Source organism: Schistocerca nitens, chromosome 3, assembly GCF_023898315.1.
Source record: "Schistocerca nitens isolate TAMUIC-IGC-003100 chromosome 3, iqSchNite1.1, whole genome shotgun sequence".
In the NCBI taxonomy this organism is placed as follows: Eukaryota; Metazoa; Arthropoda; class Insecta; order Orthoptera; family Acrididae; genus Schistocerca; species Schistocerca nitens.
The window spans coordinates 857673973-857686756 of record NC_064616.1 but is presented as its reverse complement, the minus strand read 5'-3'; the positions used below and the strand labels follow the sequence as shown (position 1 = coordinate 857686756).

Sequence of the window (12784 nt, the reverse complement as noted above, 5' to 3'; positions counted from 1 at the left end):
CTGTGTTACTTAGACATATTTTAACATGGGCAATAAGTTCCTTATGTATCCTGAACTGTATCAAGTACTACTTTAGGCTTTTAAAGTGAATAATGTCATATGACATCCTTGAAGTCCACAAAAAGCACGTGCACAAAATCTCACTGAGCTGTCAGAGCACACAGATGTGGATGAATCTTTCTGAAAACCACCCTGGTACTCACCATACATTTCCTCCACTGATGGCCTAATTCTATCTAACACACAGCCGTGGAAAAATCTGCACAATGTATGGAGGAGAGAAACTGTGTGTACATTTCGTACAGTCTACCTTCTTGCAAATTACACACATTATCACTGGTCTACAACCTCCTAGACTTTATTACACTGTCCACATCTTCACTATTAGTTGGTGACGTTTCCCCTTGAATTGCATTCCGCTCTTCTGAACACCCACAAACTGGATCTCATCTGCACCTGGGCATTTTTTTCTTCAACTCTTTTACTATGTCTTTATTTCCTTCAGTGTTGGTTGATACTAGTCTGGATCTACAATGAAAAATTGTTGATGACAATTCCATTTCACAGTTATATTATATATGGCATATAGTGGAATTGTAATTATGTACATCATTGTTCCTTTCAAACTGTAGTGGATTATTTGCAACAAACTTCATGAGGGAATAAATACACTGTGAAGCAGTAATCAGAATGGCCAACTCTTTAAACAGATGTCTACAACACGATTATGAGTGAGAAGCACGTATTATTCTTACAGCAGATATTTGAGCAATGGAGACTTTCATTCTTAAAGATGAGTAGCTCGAGAATATTATTCCATATGAAATTTTGAATGAAAATATGTCAACTTACTGATTTCTCTCTCCCCAAGATTTGCAATGATTCTAAGTGCAAAATTTGGCTGAGCTTGGTTGTTTTACGAGTTCCAAAACATGCTTTTTCCAGTTAAAATTCTCATCAATAAGGATACCTACTCTTATAAATATGGACACCTAAGAATTTTGAAGTTTCCACCCTATTTATTACTTCCTCTCCATGTGTTACACTTACCATTGGTGTAGTACCCCTAGATGTGCAGAACTGAATATATGTTGTGTCTTTTTAAAACTGAAGGTGAGACAATTTGCATAAAACCAGGCAATCATACTGTAAAGAATGTTGTTTACCATTTCTTCTATTTCTGTATGTATGTTTGATTGTTTAGAATACTAGTGTCATCTGCAAAAAGAATGAATTCTGTTTGTTAGATATCAGATGGAAGAGCATTTACATATATGAGGAACAATAGTGGACCTAAGACATATGTGATTTCTCCCCAGTCAGAATTATGTCCATGGACTATATTGGTTGGATTACTAAGAATACTTCCTACATTCTTTTGGTTAGGTATGACATTATCTATTGTTCACTATACCATCAGTTCCGTAAAACTTCAAATTATCTATGAGAATACTGTGCAGTAAACAGTCAAATGCCTTAGATACGTCGAAGAAAATACCAAGTGGCATAGCAAAATTTGATGAATGAACATGTAAATGGCATTCTCATTACAGTAACTCTCCTAAAACTCAAACTGTGATTTGCTGAGGATATTATTGTTGCAAAGGTGAGATATTATTGTAGAACACCTCACCTTCTCAAAGATTTTGGAAAACGATGTCAGCAGTGAAACAGGTCAGTAGTTACTGACATCTCTCATATCACCTTTCTTAAATAGGGGTTTGACAGTGGTATATTTCAGTCTTTCTGAAAAAATGTCTTGATTTAGTGACTCGTTACATATTTCAGATAAGACTGGGTTTATTATTTTTATTTACTTATTTATCCATTCATAGACAATGTAAATTGTATGGATGTTGTCAACACATAAATGTATAAAATACAGGAACAGATATACATAAACGTACACAGTTACACACATAAGTACATACATACATTTCGTGCCTTACTGGGTTACCCATTTGAACACTGTATTTGACTGTTCTATTGAACATACTGTAAAATGGCTCTTAATTGTCAACAAAATTTACACATCATTTTAGGCATTCCTTTAAGTATAAAAACACTTCTCTAACAAATAATTTTTAGGGTATTCCTGGAGGCATATATTTCACTTTTGTCTTTGGTTTTTTGGGGTAGTTTATTGTACAGTTTAATTTCATTATATAGCACACTATTTTGGGTCTTTGTTTTGTTTTTTCTATTGAGATGTAAGTGGTGGGTGGACCTGGTTTGATGTTTGTGTAGAGACCTCTTTGTTAGGTACTGATCAACATCTTTTTTAATGTGGATCACTAGTTGCAAAATGCACTCACGTGGAACAGTCAAGATTCCCATTGATTTAAACAACTCAATGCAGTGAGTTCTCTTGCTACTTTTTCACAATGTGTACAGCCCTTTTTTGTAGCTTAAAGATTGTCTGTCTGTCTGGCTCATTCCCAACAACATTATCCCATAACTCATTACAGAATGAACGTATGCAAAATATGTTGTTTCGGTGCATGAGCTACTGCACACAGAATTTGTTATTCTAAGCGCAAACATGCTGAAGCTATTTATTTCCCAAGGGCAGTAACATGCTCAGTCCATTTTAGTTGTGCATCAACATGCTTCACTAGAAGTTTTTTTTTGTAATACACACTCTATGAGCTGATCTTTCACTTTTAAAGAGTTATTTTTGCATTTTCTGCTGATGTGGAAACTAATGCTGTCTTTTTTATGTGGAAACTAACACTGTCTCTTTTTTTTACATTTAAAGTTAATTTGTTGTTGTCTACCCACCTGCATACATGCATAAGTGTTTCTTCAGCTTTGTACATTTGTTGATGTTTTACTGATTAGAATGTTACTGTCGTCAGTAAACAGTACGGTTTCACTATGTTTGACACCCTGGGTGAAAATCATTGATATATATCAAGAAGAGTATTGGACCAAGCACACTTCCTGGGGGACTCCAATATTAATGTATTCTGGGTTAGAAAGGCATTTTATGACATGATTGTAGTTTTTTAATTTTTTTAAAAGGTATGCAAAACCACTTATTTCCTATTTGCTACCCTTCTTATACCTAGAGCTTCCAGTTTATTTAACAGAATTGCGTGGTCTACTGTACCAAAGGCCTTGCTAATGTCAAGGAAGATGCCTGTTACATGACCTCTTTTATCTAGTGCTTCCAGAACAATGTTTGTAAAAGGAACTATAGCTGATTGTATCCTTTTACCAGCCCTGAATCCAAACTTTTCTTTACATAGAAGAACATACATACGTTGTTAGGTACCCCATGAATCTGATTTTCATTATGGTGTCGATTACTTTTGAAAATGATGTCATTAAAGAGATGGGAGTATAATTTTCTATATTTTTGGGATCTCTTTTCTTATGTAGGGGCAAGGCCTTTGCATGTTCTAGTGCCTCTGGGAAGCAACCTGTGGTGAATGATTCATTTATGATGTGCACCAAAGGGTCTTTGATACTTACTATACAGTACTTCAGCAATCACACAGGTACTTGATCTATACTTGCTGAGCATTTATTTTTTAGGTCCCAAACAGCATTGCTATTTTTCTTCTGAAGTGTTGGGTCACAGCATCATTGTGTTTGGAACATATTTCAGTATTTGTACAGGCTGTATTTTGTCAAATTTGTGTTGTAGCTTGGTAGCTATGTTGCTGAAATGCTGATTTGCACAGTTCGCAATTCTTCTACAATTGTGTATTGTGTTGTAATTGTATATTTGCCTGTTTTGTCTTTTTTCTATTTGTCTCCTGTTTGGTGACTTTCCAGACAGCTTTTATTTTGTTTTCTGCCTTTTCTATAGTTTTTTTCATTTTGAGACCTTCTTGCTGTTACTAAAATTTTTCTATATGTGCTTTTGTATGTTTGGCAGTATTTTTGGAATGCAGGGTCATTTTGGTTGATTTTTATGCTGCTGAAGGGTTTGAGTGTTTGAGACAATTACCTTATCCCATTGGTCACCCAGTGACTTTTGTTTTACAGTAAAAACTCTTTAAAACTCTGTTGGAAACACCATCAAAACCAAATGAAGTTTTATTTTTGAGAGAATGGATAATTTTCTTAATTTCAGAATGAGAAGCTGGTGACATTTATATGAATGAATTTTATGAGAGTTACTTTTTCCACATACTAATGTGATTTTCCTCTTGAGCTATTTGTTCTTGTGCTTTCTACTACATTTGAGAAATAATTATTAAATATATTTGCTACTTGTGACTCATTTACTTCAATAGTGATGTTACCCTGTTCTGTTTCTTGTCTTGTCTCTTATTTCACTACATTCCATATAGCCTTAAGTCTGTTGTCGGAATTACTGAGTTCTGACATTATGTCCTTTTTTAGTAATTTTACGTAGTTTTAGTAGTGTGCAAGTACTGCAGGATCCCTTCTTGTTCTTCACAACAGATACAGTTCCCTTTTCCTTTTGCTAGATACTTTAATCTCTCTAGTGATCCATTATTTACTAGCTTGGCATATGGCATGTTAATTGTATGTTCAGTTCTAGAGTAAGTCATGAATTAACCTCTTTATGTCAAATTTACTAATGTTTCCTTTACCAAAGGCAAGGCAGTTATAGATACACAAGTCAGATATTGTCATCATATTAATTCATTTGAAATAATGTTTGATGTTTAGACAGGAATAAACAATGTAGCACTAGCTTCTTACATAAGTAAATAACTTCTTCGAAAGAGTATATGAACAAAACTGTATTGTGCACTAGAGATAAACTGAATGAGATTGCACTATTTTAAATATACCAGACTTGTATTTGAGAAGATGGAGGTTCTAATCTATATCTGGTCATCCTGATTTTTCTGTGGCTGCCCTGCATTACTTCAGATGACTGCCGAGATAGGTAATGTACTCAATACTTTTCTTTTTGGAGTTCAGACACTAATTTTATGCCTACAAACTTGCCATTTAGGCCTATTCCGTAACTCAGGTTGGTTTGGAAGAAAGTGAAATATGTGTATATATAATGCATACAATAGGAGTCTCTCACTGACAGCTGTTCTGCTACTACAGCAGATAGATGACGTGTTAGTCTGCCACATAATTTTCCTATGTGAGTATGCCAGCTGAGTTCTTGGTCTAAATCAAATCTTATATAACATGCCACCAAGGAATACAATCTGTAACTGGGGGACAACTTAGCTTTCGATTATTTATTTTCACTAACTATTCCCTATTGCTAAAGTAAGATCACATTATGTACAGAGCATTCTCTGCCACTCCACAGTTGTTGAGTTTTCTGACACAAATATTGTGTGAAAACAATCCAAACGCTTTCCTTACATGCAATGGAGCTGCATAAATTATCTCTTTATTTTCAAAGCAACTGCACTGCTGGACACTAAAATTGCAAGTCCAGAGAGGATATCAAAATAACCAAATTTTATTTATTTTGTGTGTGCAGTATAGTATGAAGACCACATTACTAAATTAGTAGGTGATCTGGGAGTATACAGCATGTGAAATTTAGTACACAGAGCTGCCACCTCTGGCAGCAACAATGGATCCAGCCCGGATACACATCAATTCAAACTAAGCTTAGATAAAAGATAAATGTCATTCCATGCTGTTTCAACTCTGTGCCAGAACTCATCAGTCATAATACCTGGAGAGTGAAATATGCCAGTCCTCAAGCAATCCTTGCCACAGGTTTTCATTTGGGAAGAGATCTGGAAACTGTGCTGGCCAAGGCAAAAGTCAAATGCTCTTTGTGTGTAGGTAGGACAGGACAGCACGAGCAATGTGTGGTACTGAATTATCTTGCTGAAAGGTAATGTCTTGGAGACCTCTCAGATAGTGCACGGCCTCTGGCCTTAACACTCCAAAAATGTACTGCTCGTAGAATAAATTACCAGTTACACTAACCAGAGGTGGTCATATTGTGTACTCAATGGCGCCCCATACCACCATGTCACCATGAAGGTGACAAACGCAATCTAGCAATGTCCATTCTCCTTGGAGCCGACACATGTAGAAACATCCACTGTGATGCTGACTGCAGAATGGAACTTGTATGAAAACATGATGTGGTGCCACTCCTGTGTCCAGTGCTGTTGTCAGGTGTACCACTATCAATGAGACTCGCTTTGCTGTTGCATCAAGGGAAACTGCAACATGATAACCATGTTCACAGTCTGTGGAGATTCAGACATCATTGCATTTTTTGCGTGGATACTTGTATTGCTGCAGAGATGACCATTTCCTGGGGCCACTGACATTCTGCATGACATTAAGCATGGCCCCCTTGAGTGCACTAATACAACATTTGCGTGACAGTTGGGGGCTTCAACCAATGCGAAGAGCAACATGGTGGAATGATAAACCTCTGTCTTGATAGGCAATGATTCTGCCACTGTTGAATTCTGACACATGCTGTTATACATTTCTCCTTCTTACATGAGGCCCAACTTAATGATCTCGCAAATAACCAACTTTCAAATGTGATTTCTGAATGAAAAACCTAATCTTCTCTTATATAATGTAATTGGCATTACTAATATGTACTTTCTGTTGTTGCACTGAAACGCTCGTTATCTCTGCATCCAAGCATGTAGTACACTTCATACCAATTTGAGATCTGTTGCATATTACCTTCAGGGAACTGCAATTTTAATGGGTACTAGGGTATATACCTTTGCTACCATGCTTGTAACTGCTTTGACTGCAGAAACACTTCAACTCAACCAATTTTCTGAGCAACTAAGTATGACATTAGATTCAAACTCTTCACTCATCTGTTTATTCATACAGTGTTTTATTATCATTGATATTATACAGGGTGTTACAAAAAGGTACGGCCAAACTTTCAGGAAACATTCCTCACACACAAAGAAAGAAAATACGTTATGTGGACATGTGTCCGGAAACGCTTACTTTCCATGTTAGAGCTCATTTTATTACTTCTCTTCAAATCACATTAATCATGGAATGGAAACACACAGCAACAGAACGTACCAGCGTGACTTCAAACACTTTGTTACAGGAAATGATCAAAATGTCCTCCGTTAACGAGGATACATGCATCCACCCTCCGTCGCATGGAATCCCTGATGCGCTGATGCAGCCCTGGAGAATGGCGTACTGTATCACAGCCGTCCACAATACGAGCACGAAGAGTCTCTACATTTGGTACCGGTATTGCGTAGACAAGAGCATTCAAATGTCCCCATAAATGAAATTCGTGAGGGTTGAGGTCAGGAGAGCGTGGAGGCCATGGAATTGGTCCGCCTCTACCAATCCATCGGTCACCGAATCTGTTGCTGAGAAGCGTACAAACACTTCGACTGAAATGTGCAGGAGCTCCATCGTGCATGAACCACATGTGTCGTACTTGTAAAGGCACATGTTCTAGCAGCACAGGTAGAGTATCCCGTATGAAATCATGATAACGTGCTCCATTGAGCAGCTAAACTAAAATGAGCACTAACATGGAAATTAATCGTTTCCGGACACATGTCCACATAACATCTTTTCTTTATTTGTGTGTGGGGAATGTTTCCTGAAGGTTTGGCCGTACCTTTTTGTAACACCCTGTAGATATAAGTGAAATAGGTTCATACTTAACGGGGGTGCCATGTCTCCTTTCTTGTGAACTGGTTTGGCAACAGAAATTTTCAATAATTATCTTAATTTAATGTTTTATTAATTATTTTAAGCAAAGAGATTACACTTTCATTACTTTGCATATTTAATGATTTGAGAGGACATAATAATCCTCTTCTCTAGAATTACTTAGCTTAGCTACTAGTTCATGGAGTACTTTGTCTACTATACAAATCCACAAAAATTTGTTTATTGTTTATTACTGGTAGTGTGTCTGTCTTTCCTGCACCTGAAATGACACTGTCGTCTCTTTTGTAAAGCTCTAGCATAGGGTAAAGGGTACACAAGGGCTCCTAGACATGTCAGAATAACAAAAGTTACTGCGCTTTCATAATTAGAAATTCTTGTACAGAAAAAAACAGTTCTTTATGACAAACAGCTTTAGTTTGCTCTTTAATATTGACTTTAGAGTAATTTCTACTTCTTATAGTGTGTTATAGCATATTTTAACACCACAGTAGAGTACACTTTCTTGATAGGATGATGTTTTGGAAAAGAGTTGGTGGATATTTGATTGTCCTCTGGTACTTTAACTGTGAATATCATCTTTGTGCGTTGTTTTACAAGTTTTCATGAGATAGTCTCTGTTGAGTAAGTGTGTTTCATGGATAAAAATACGTGGAACATTTATAACACCAAGCTCAGTGAAACTAAATTCACAATATTCCACTTTTTTCAAAGCCAATTTACCTTCAACACACTTTTTTACATTCTAAATATGTTTATGCCCTGAGTATAATTTCCTCAGATCCATAAGGAAGCAGTGAATGGAACTGTGCATGGTATGTATTGTTTGTTTACTTGTTGTAGCCTCTATTATTTGGTTTGCTCAATTCAAAGATTCAAAATTTTCTTAGGATACGAATTTCAACAATTTTCTCTTTAATGTGTCTTGGATATATTTATTTGTTTTTGACCAAACTGATGACAAGTTAGAGCTCACAGTTTTTTCAGTAGTTACAATTTGTTTGTTTCTGTTGGAATACTCAAAGTCAGAGTTTAGAACCCTTTCATCAGCAAACAGAATAGATTTTTGGATGCTCGTACATTCAAGGTCATCATTCACATAAACTAGACAGATCCAGGGTCAAAGTAAAACGATGCAAATCAATAGCTCAAGATAAATGTGCAACATATATATATAACATAAGTATGCCTTATGACGATGGGGTTTGTAGATTTTAGAAGTCAGCAAATTCTTGAGAAACTGTATATTTCAGTGACAAGTGGGAAATGAACATTTGGAATGTTTGATGTCATTGTTATTTGGCGTATGCCTACTTTATCATCACAATTTATTTGTTTCAATAAATTGTAAGTGAACAAAAAAGTTACTAGTGTGAATAATTTACAAATCACAGTACAACAAAGATATGTTAAAAATGTGAAATACAACAAAGTGCACACAACCTGTAGACTCTTAACACACAACCTAAAACAGAAAGTAAAATAAGACACAACTTAAGGTACATGTCGGCCCATAAAAAGATCACATTAAAAAAGAGCAATACTGAAAGCCTAGTAACATTACATAAGGTTTTTGATGAATTCATATAACTACATATTTCTTACTTCAAAAATGGAAGAGATGCAGAAGAGGAATAATGCAGAAAAATGACTTTTAAGTCAGGAGTGCTTCAAACACTACTGTTGAACAAATAATACAGTTTCAAGCTTGATTCTTCCATAGGTTTTTATTTTCACTTTCAACTCTTGATGGAGGATCGAGAGAAAAATGCGGTGGTACTGATATGAAGTTTCGGCATCTGTGTGTGGCAGATTAGAGTCAAATTATAGGTGTCCGAACTGTATACTTTTAATATTTTTTTCTGGTCGAAAGTGCCAACCTGTAATGTAATGTAATGTAATAGTGCACTTCTCTGCGCAGAAAGTACGAACAGATGGTCAGGGGCTTGAAGACTACGACGAGCACAATTGATTATGTCATAATTAAGGAACGAACTTGTCGAGAAACCTACCGCCCTAACAGAACATAAATGGATGCAATACACTAAAAATGACGCCAATCACCGACTGCATCATTGCTATACACAAACAGAAAATATAAGGATAGAAACAAATTGCTCACTGTTTGAAGACATCGTTGAAAGCTGCCGGCGTTAGGTGCTACCCTCAATCGAATTTGCGCGTTCCTGACAACGCACGATATGTAGGAATGACTTGTAAACAACAAAATCCTCTTATAATTCTGTTATCTGTTTAACACGTGACCGTCAAAGTTCAATGTCAACTGCACAGCTGTAAGAACGCAATGTTTGGGAGAACCAAGATCGTGAATCCACTAGCTATTTCATTTATTACCATCTACGCTGCAGGGAAGCAAACATCCACCCTTCCGTGTAACATTTATATTTTTTATATCATCTAATCACTCTCAATGAGCATGCGTGAGCACACCGCTCGTTTGTTTCTTTTCGTAATTGGGGCGATGTTAATTTGTAAACACTTCGACATGGTGTGTAGTGTCCACCTTTGTCTTTTTTTTTTTCTTTATTGTAATTTTAAGCACCTCATACTGGCGGGCTGTCAGCAGCATATTACGCCGCTCTTCAGCCTTAAGTGGTACAATCATATGACAAATAGGTGACACAGACAATACAATGAAAATGGCGGGCAAAAAAGGTAGAGACAAAAAACAATAAACATGAAGCCGTTCACGCTGAACGATAAAAGCACTAACACTTGGTGACACGGCGCACAGAACACGGAGGACGCCTTTCTGTCTGTAGTGTAGTGCGTGTTAAACATAATGTAGCATAGATAGCGCTACCTGTATTTGGTATTTGGCGCTTGTTCAAATTCGTATGGGGCGCTTTGAAGACGTGCAAATATATCTAGAAGAACTATAATTCTAAAACAAAAAGATTACTACAAATTATTGGTAATAATATCGTATCTGTGGTGCAATGGACGCTGTTTTGTACAGAATATAAAAATATCAGAAGTGTTAAGGTCTCCGTAAACGAGCAAGCCTGTTTGTCAAATGAGCCCTTGCCTAGCTGCGGATTTGTTAAACAAGTCCGCACAAGTAAAAAGTGTGTCAGTACGTCACTTTGAAGCAGATGCTGTTCGTGTTAGCGAGTCATTTGACAGTAGTGAGAACAGCTACAAATGCAGACAAAGCAGCATTGACTTTGGTACTGTGTTTAAAGAAGAAGAAAACGAGACGTTGGTCCAGGGAATGCCTTAAAATAAGAGAGAAATTTACCTATAAAAATCTGCTAAAGGAAATATCATTCTCAGAAACTGATAATTACATCAGGCCGGCCGTTGTGGCCGTGCGGTTCTAGGCGCTTCAGTCTGGAACCGCGTGACCGCTACGGTCGCAGGTTCGAATCCTGCCTGGGGCATGGATGTGTGTGATGTCCTTAGGTTAGTTAGGTTTAAGTCTTCGACCATAAATATAATCTATGGTCGAAGGTTTAATTAGTTTTACGTTCTAGGGGACTGATGACCTCAGATGTTAAGTCCCATAGTGCTCAGAGCCATTTGAACCAATTACATCAGCTTCCTTCGAATGGACATTAAAAAACTCGTTATGGCCCTCGTCAAAGAAGAAACTTGTCTGTCAAATTCGCTTTTATAGATACCACTGTGTGAAACAAGCCAGTATACGTACCAAGCGAAGTTGTCTATTTAACCTTACATTTGAAGCAGACGCTTTTTGTGTATACTTTATTTTGACACTAGTGGAAATCGCTACAAATGCAGAAAAGGTATTTCTGACACTGACTAGTACTATGTTTAAAGAAGCGGAAATCAAGACGCTGGTTCAGGAAATGGTTTTAAATGAGAAAGGAATGTATACGTGAGAAACTGTTAATGTCAGTGTTACACTCGGAACTTCACGATTACATCAATTTTCTGTGGATCGACAGTAAAACTTTTAATAACTTGTTTAGACGTATTTCACCCTCACATTGGAAAAGAAGACACAAGATGCGAAAATTTATTCTCTTTTACTTGCTCCTCTAATGATAGTTCATCAACGTACCACAACGTAGGAACATATAACCCACAACGTCAGTGGAAGAACCGAAGAATTTCATTGCACTCCCTCTTGTATGTTATGCGTTAAATAGTGATTTTGTCGGTGTTAACCTAGGCGTTGAGCGTCCATAAGCTCCTTCCTCCAGTGATTTTGTTCATAACCTCTTCTTGCGTAATATATGGCTGGGAAAGATGTGATACATCTACAATTTTGATAATTGTCAGTGCTATTTTTTTATCCTTTATCGTAGTTTCCGTAGTTGTGGAGACTCACGATACAGTGAGATAAATTGTAATAAAACGATCTTTCGCTAAACATATTGTAGAGTGCAAATTTTCGTGGTCACAAGGCCTGTCACCAGACTACACTGCCGCATGGTTCAGCTCAGTGACAAAGAAAGGGAACAGATTAAATTAAATCAATCACTTTGACTTCACATTAGGGTTATAAGCTAAATTACCTTCCATTTGACACTCCTGTCGACGTGATAAAATAATTATCTCAAAGATCGTTACCTTAATCTTCAATTATACGATCTCAAATTAATTTTCCACGACGTTTTGGGACACTGTCAGCTTCCCTAAGCAGCAGACCAGCGGCTCGTGGCGGGAGGGGTGGGGGGGGGGGGGGGCGGACGAATTTTCAGGGTCCAAATTCAATTCATTCTACAATACCACAAGATTGCGAATATCTGCAGACGCTAGCCAGCCGTTAGTTTCAAATTCAGGCCATGGATACTCACTGCGGAAGAGTACACTAGGGCCGACCTTTTCTGCAGAATTCTCGCTACAGTAAGAGCACCAATCTCTGAGCCGGGGATGCTAACGGTAACATTCTCCATTGGTTGGGTTGGCTATACGTCCCTTTTATCGTCGGCGGATGCGTACTGTATTGAGGGTTCCTCGACCAATAAAAGTGACAAGAGACTGCAAGAGAAGGCAGTTGGTACTAGTAAACTGAGTGCACCGGATGAGAACAGCAACGACGGTCGTCAGCTCGGAGCCAACCGCCATCTTGGCGTCGGTGATCAAGTTTAGTACATCGTTATCCGTGGTGGTCGTTCCACTCGCGAGATGATAATAAGTTCTATCAGTACTTACATTCAGCGGCATTCGAGGCTATACTGGTTATCGTGTGGCA

At 37.4% G+C, this 12784-nt stretch overlaps 1 protein-coding gene across 1 annotated transcript in view; it reads right to left on the bottom strand.

The window, feature by feature from the left end:
- The window catches only part of LOC126248885 (omega-amidase NIT2), a 47593-nt gene extending 37660 nt beyond the window's left edge, over positions 1-9933 (bottom strand). Inside the window, exon 1 of the mRNA XM_049950343.1 lies at positions 9722-9933. Coding sequence (XP_049806300.1) covers positions 9722-9734 — 13 coding nt within the window. The 5' untranslated portion in view covers positions 9735-9933. The remainder of the gene's footprint in view (positions 1-9721) is intronic.
- Positions 9934-12784: the final 2851 nt, after the last annotated feature.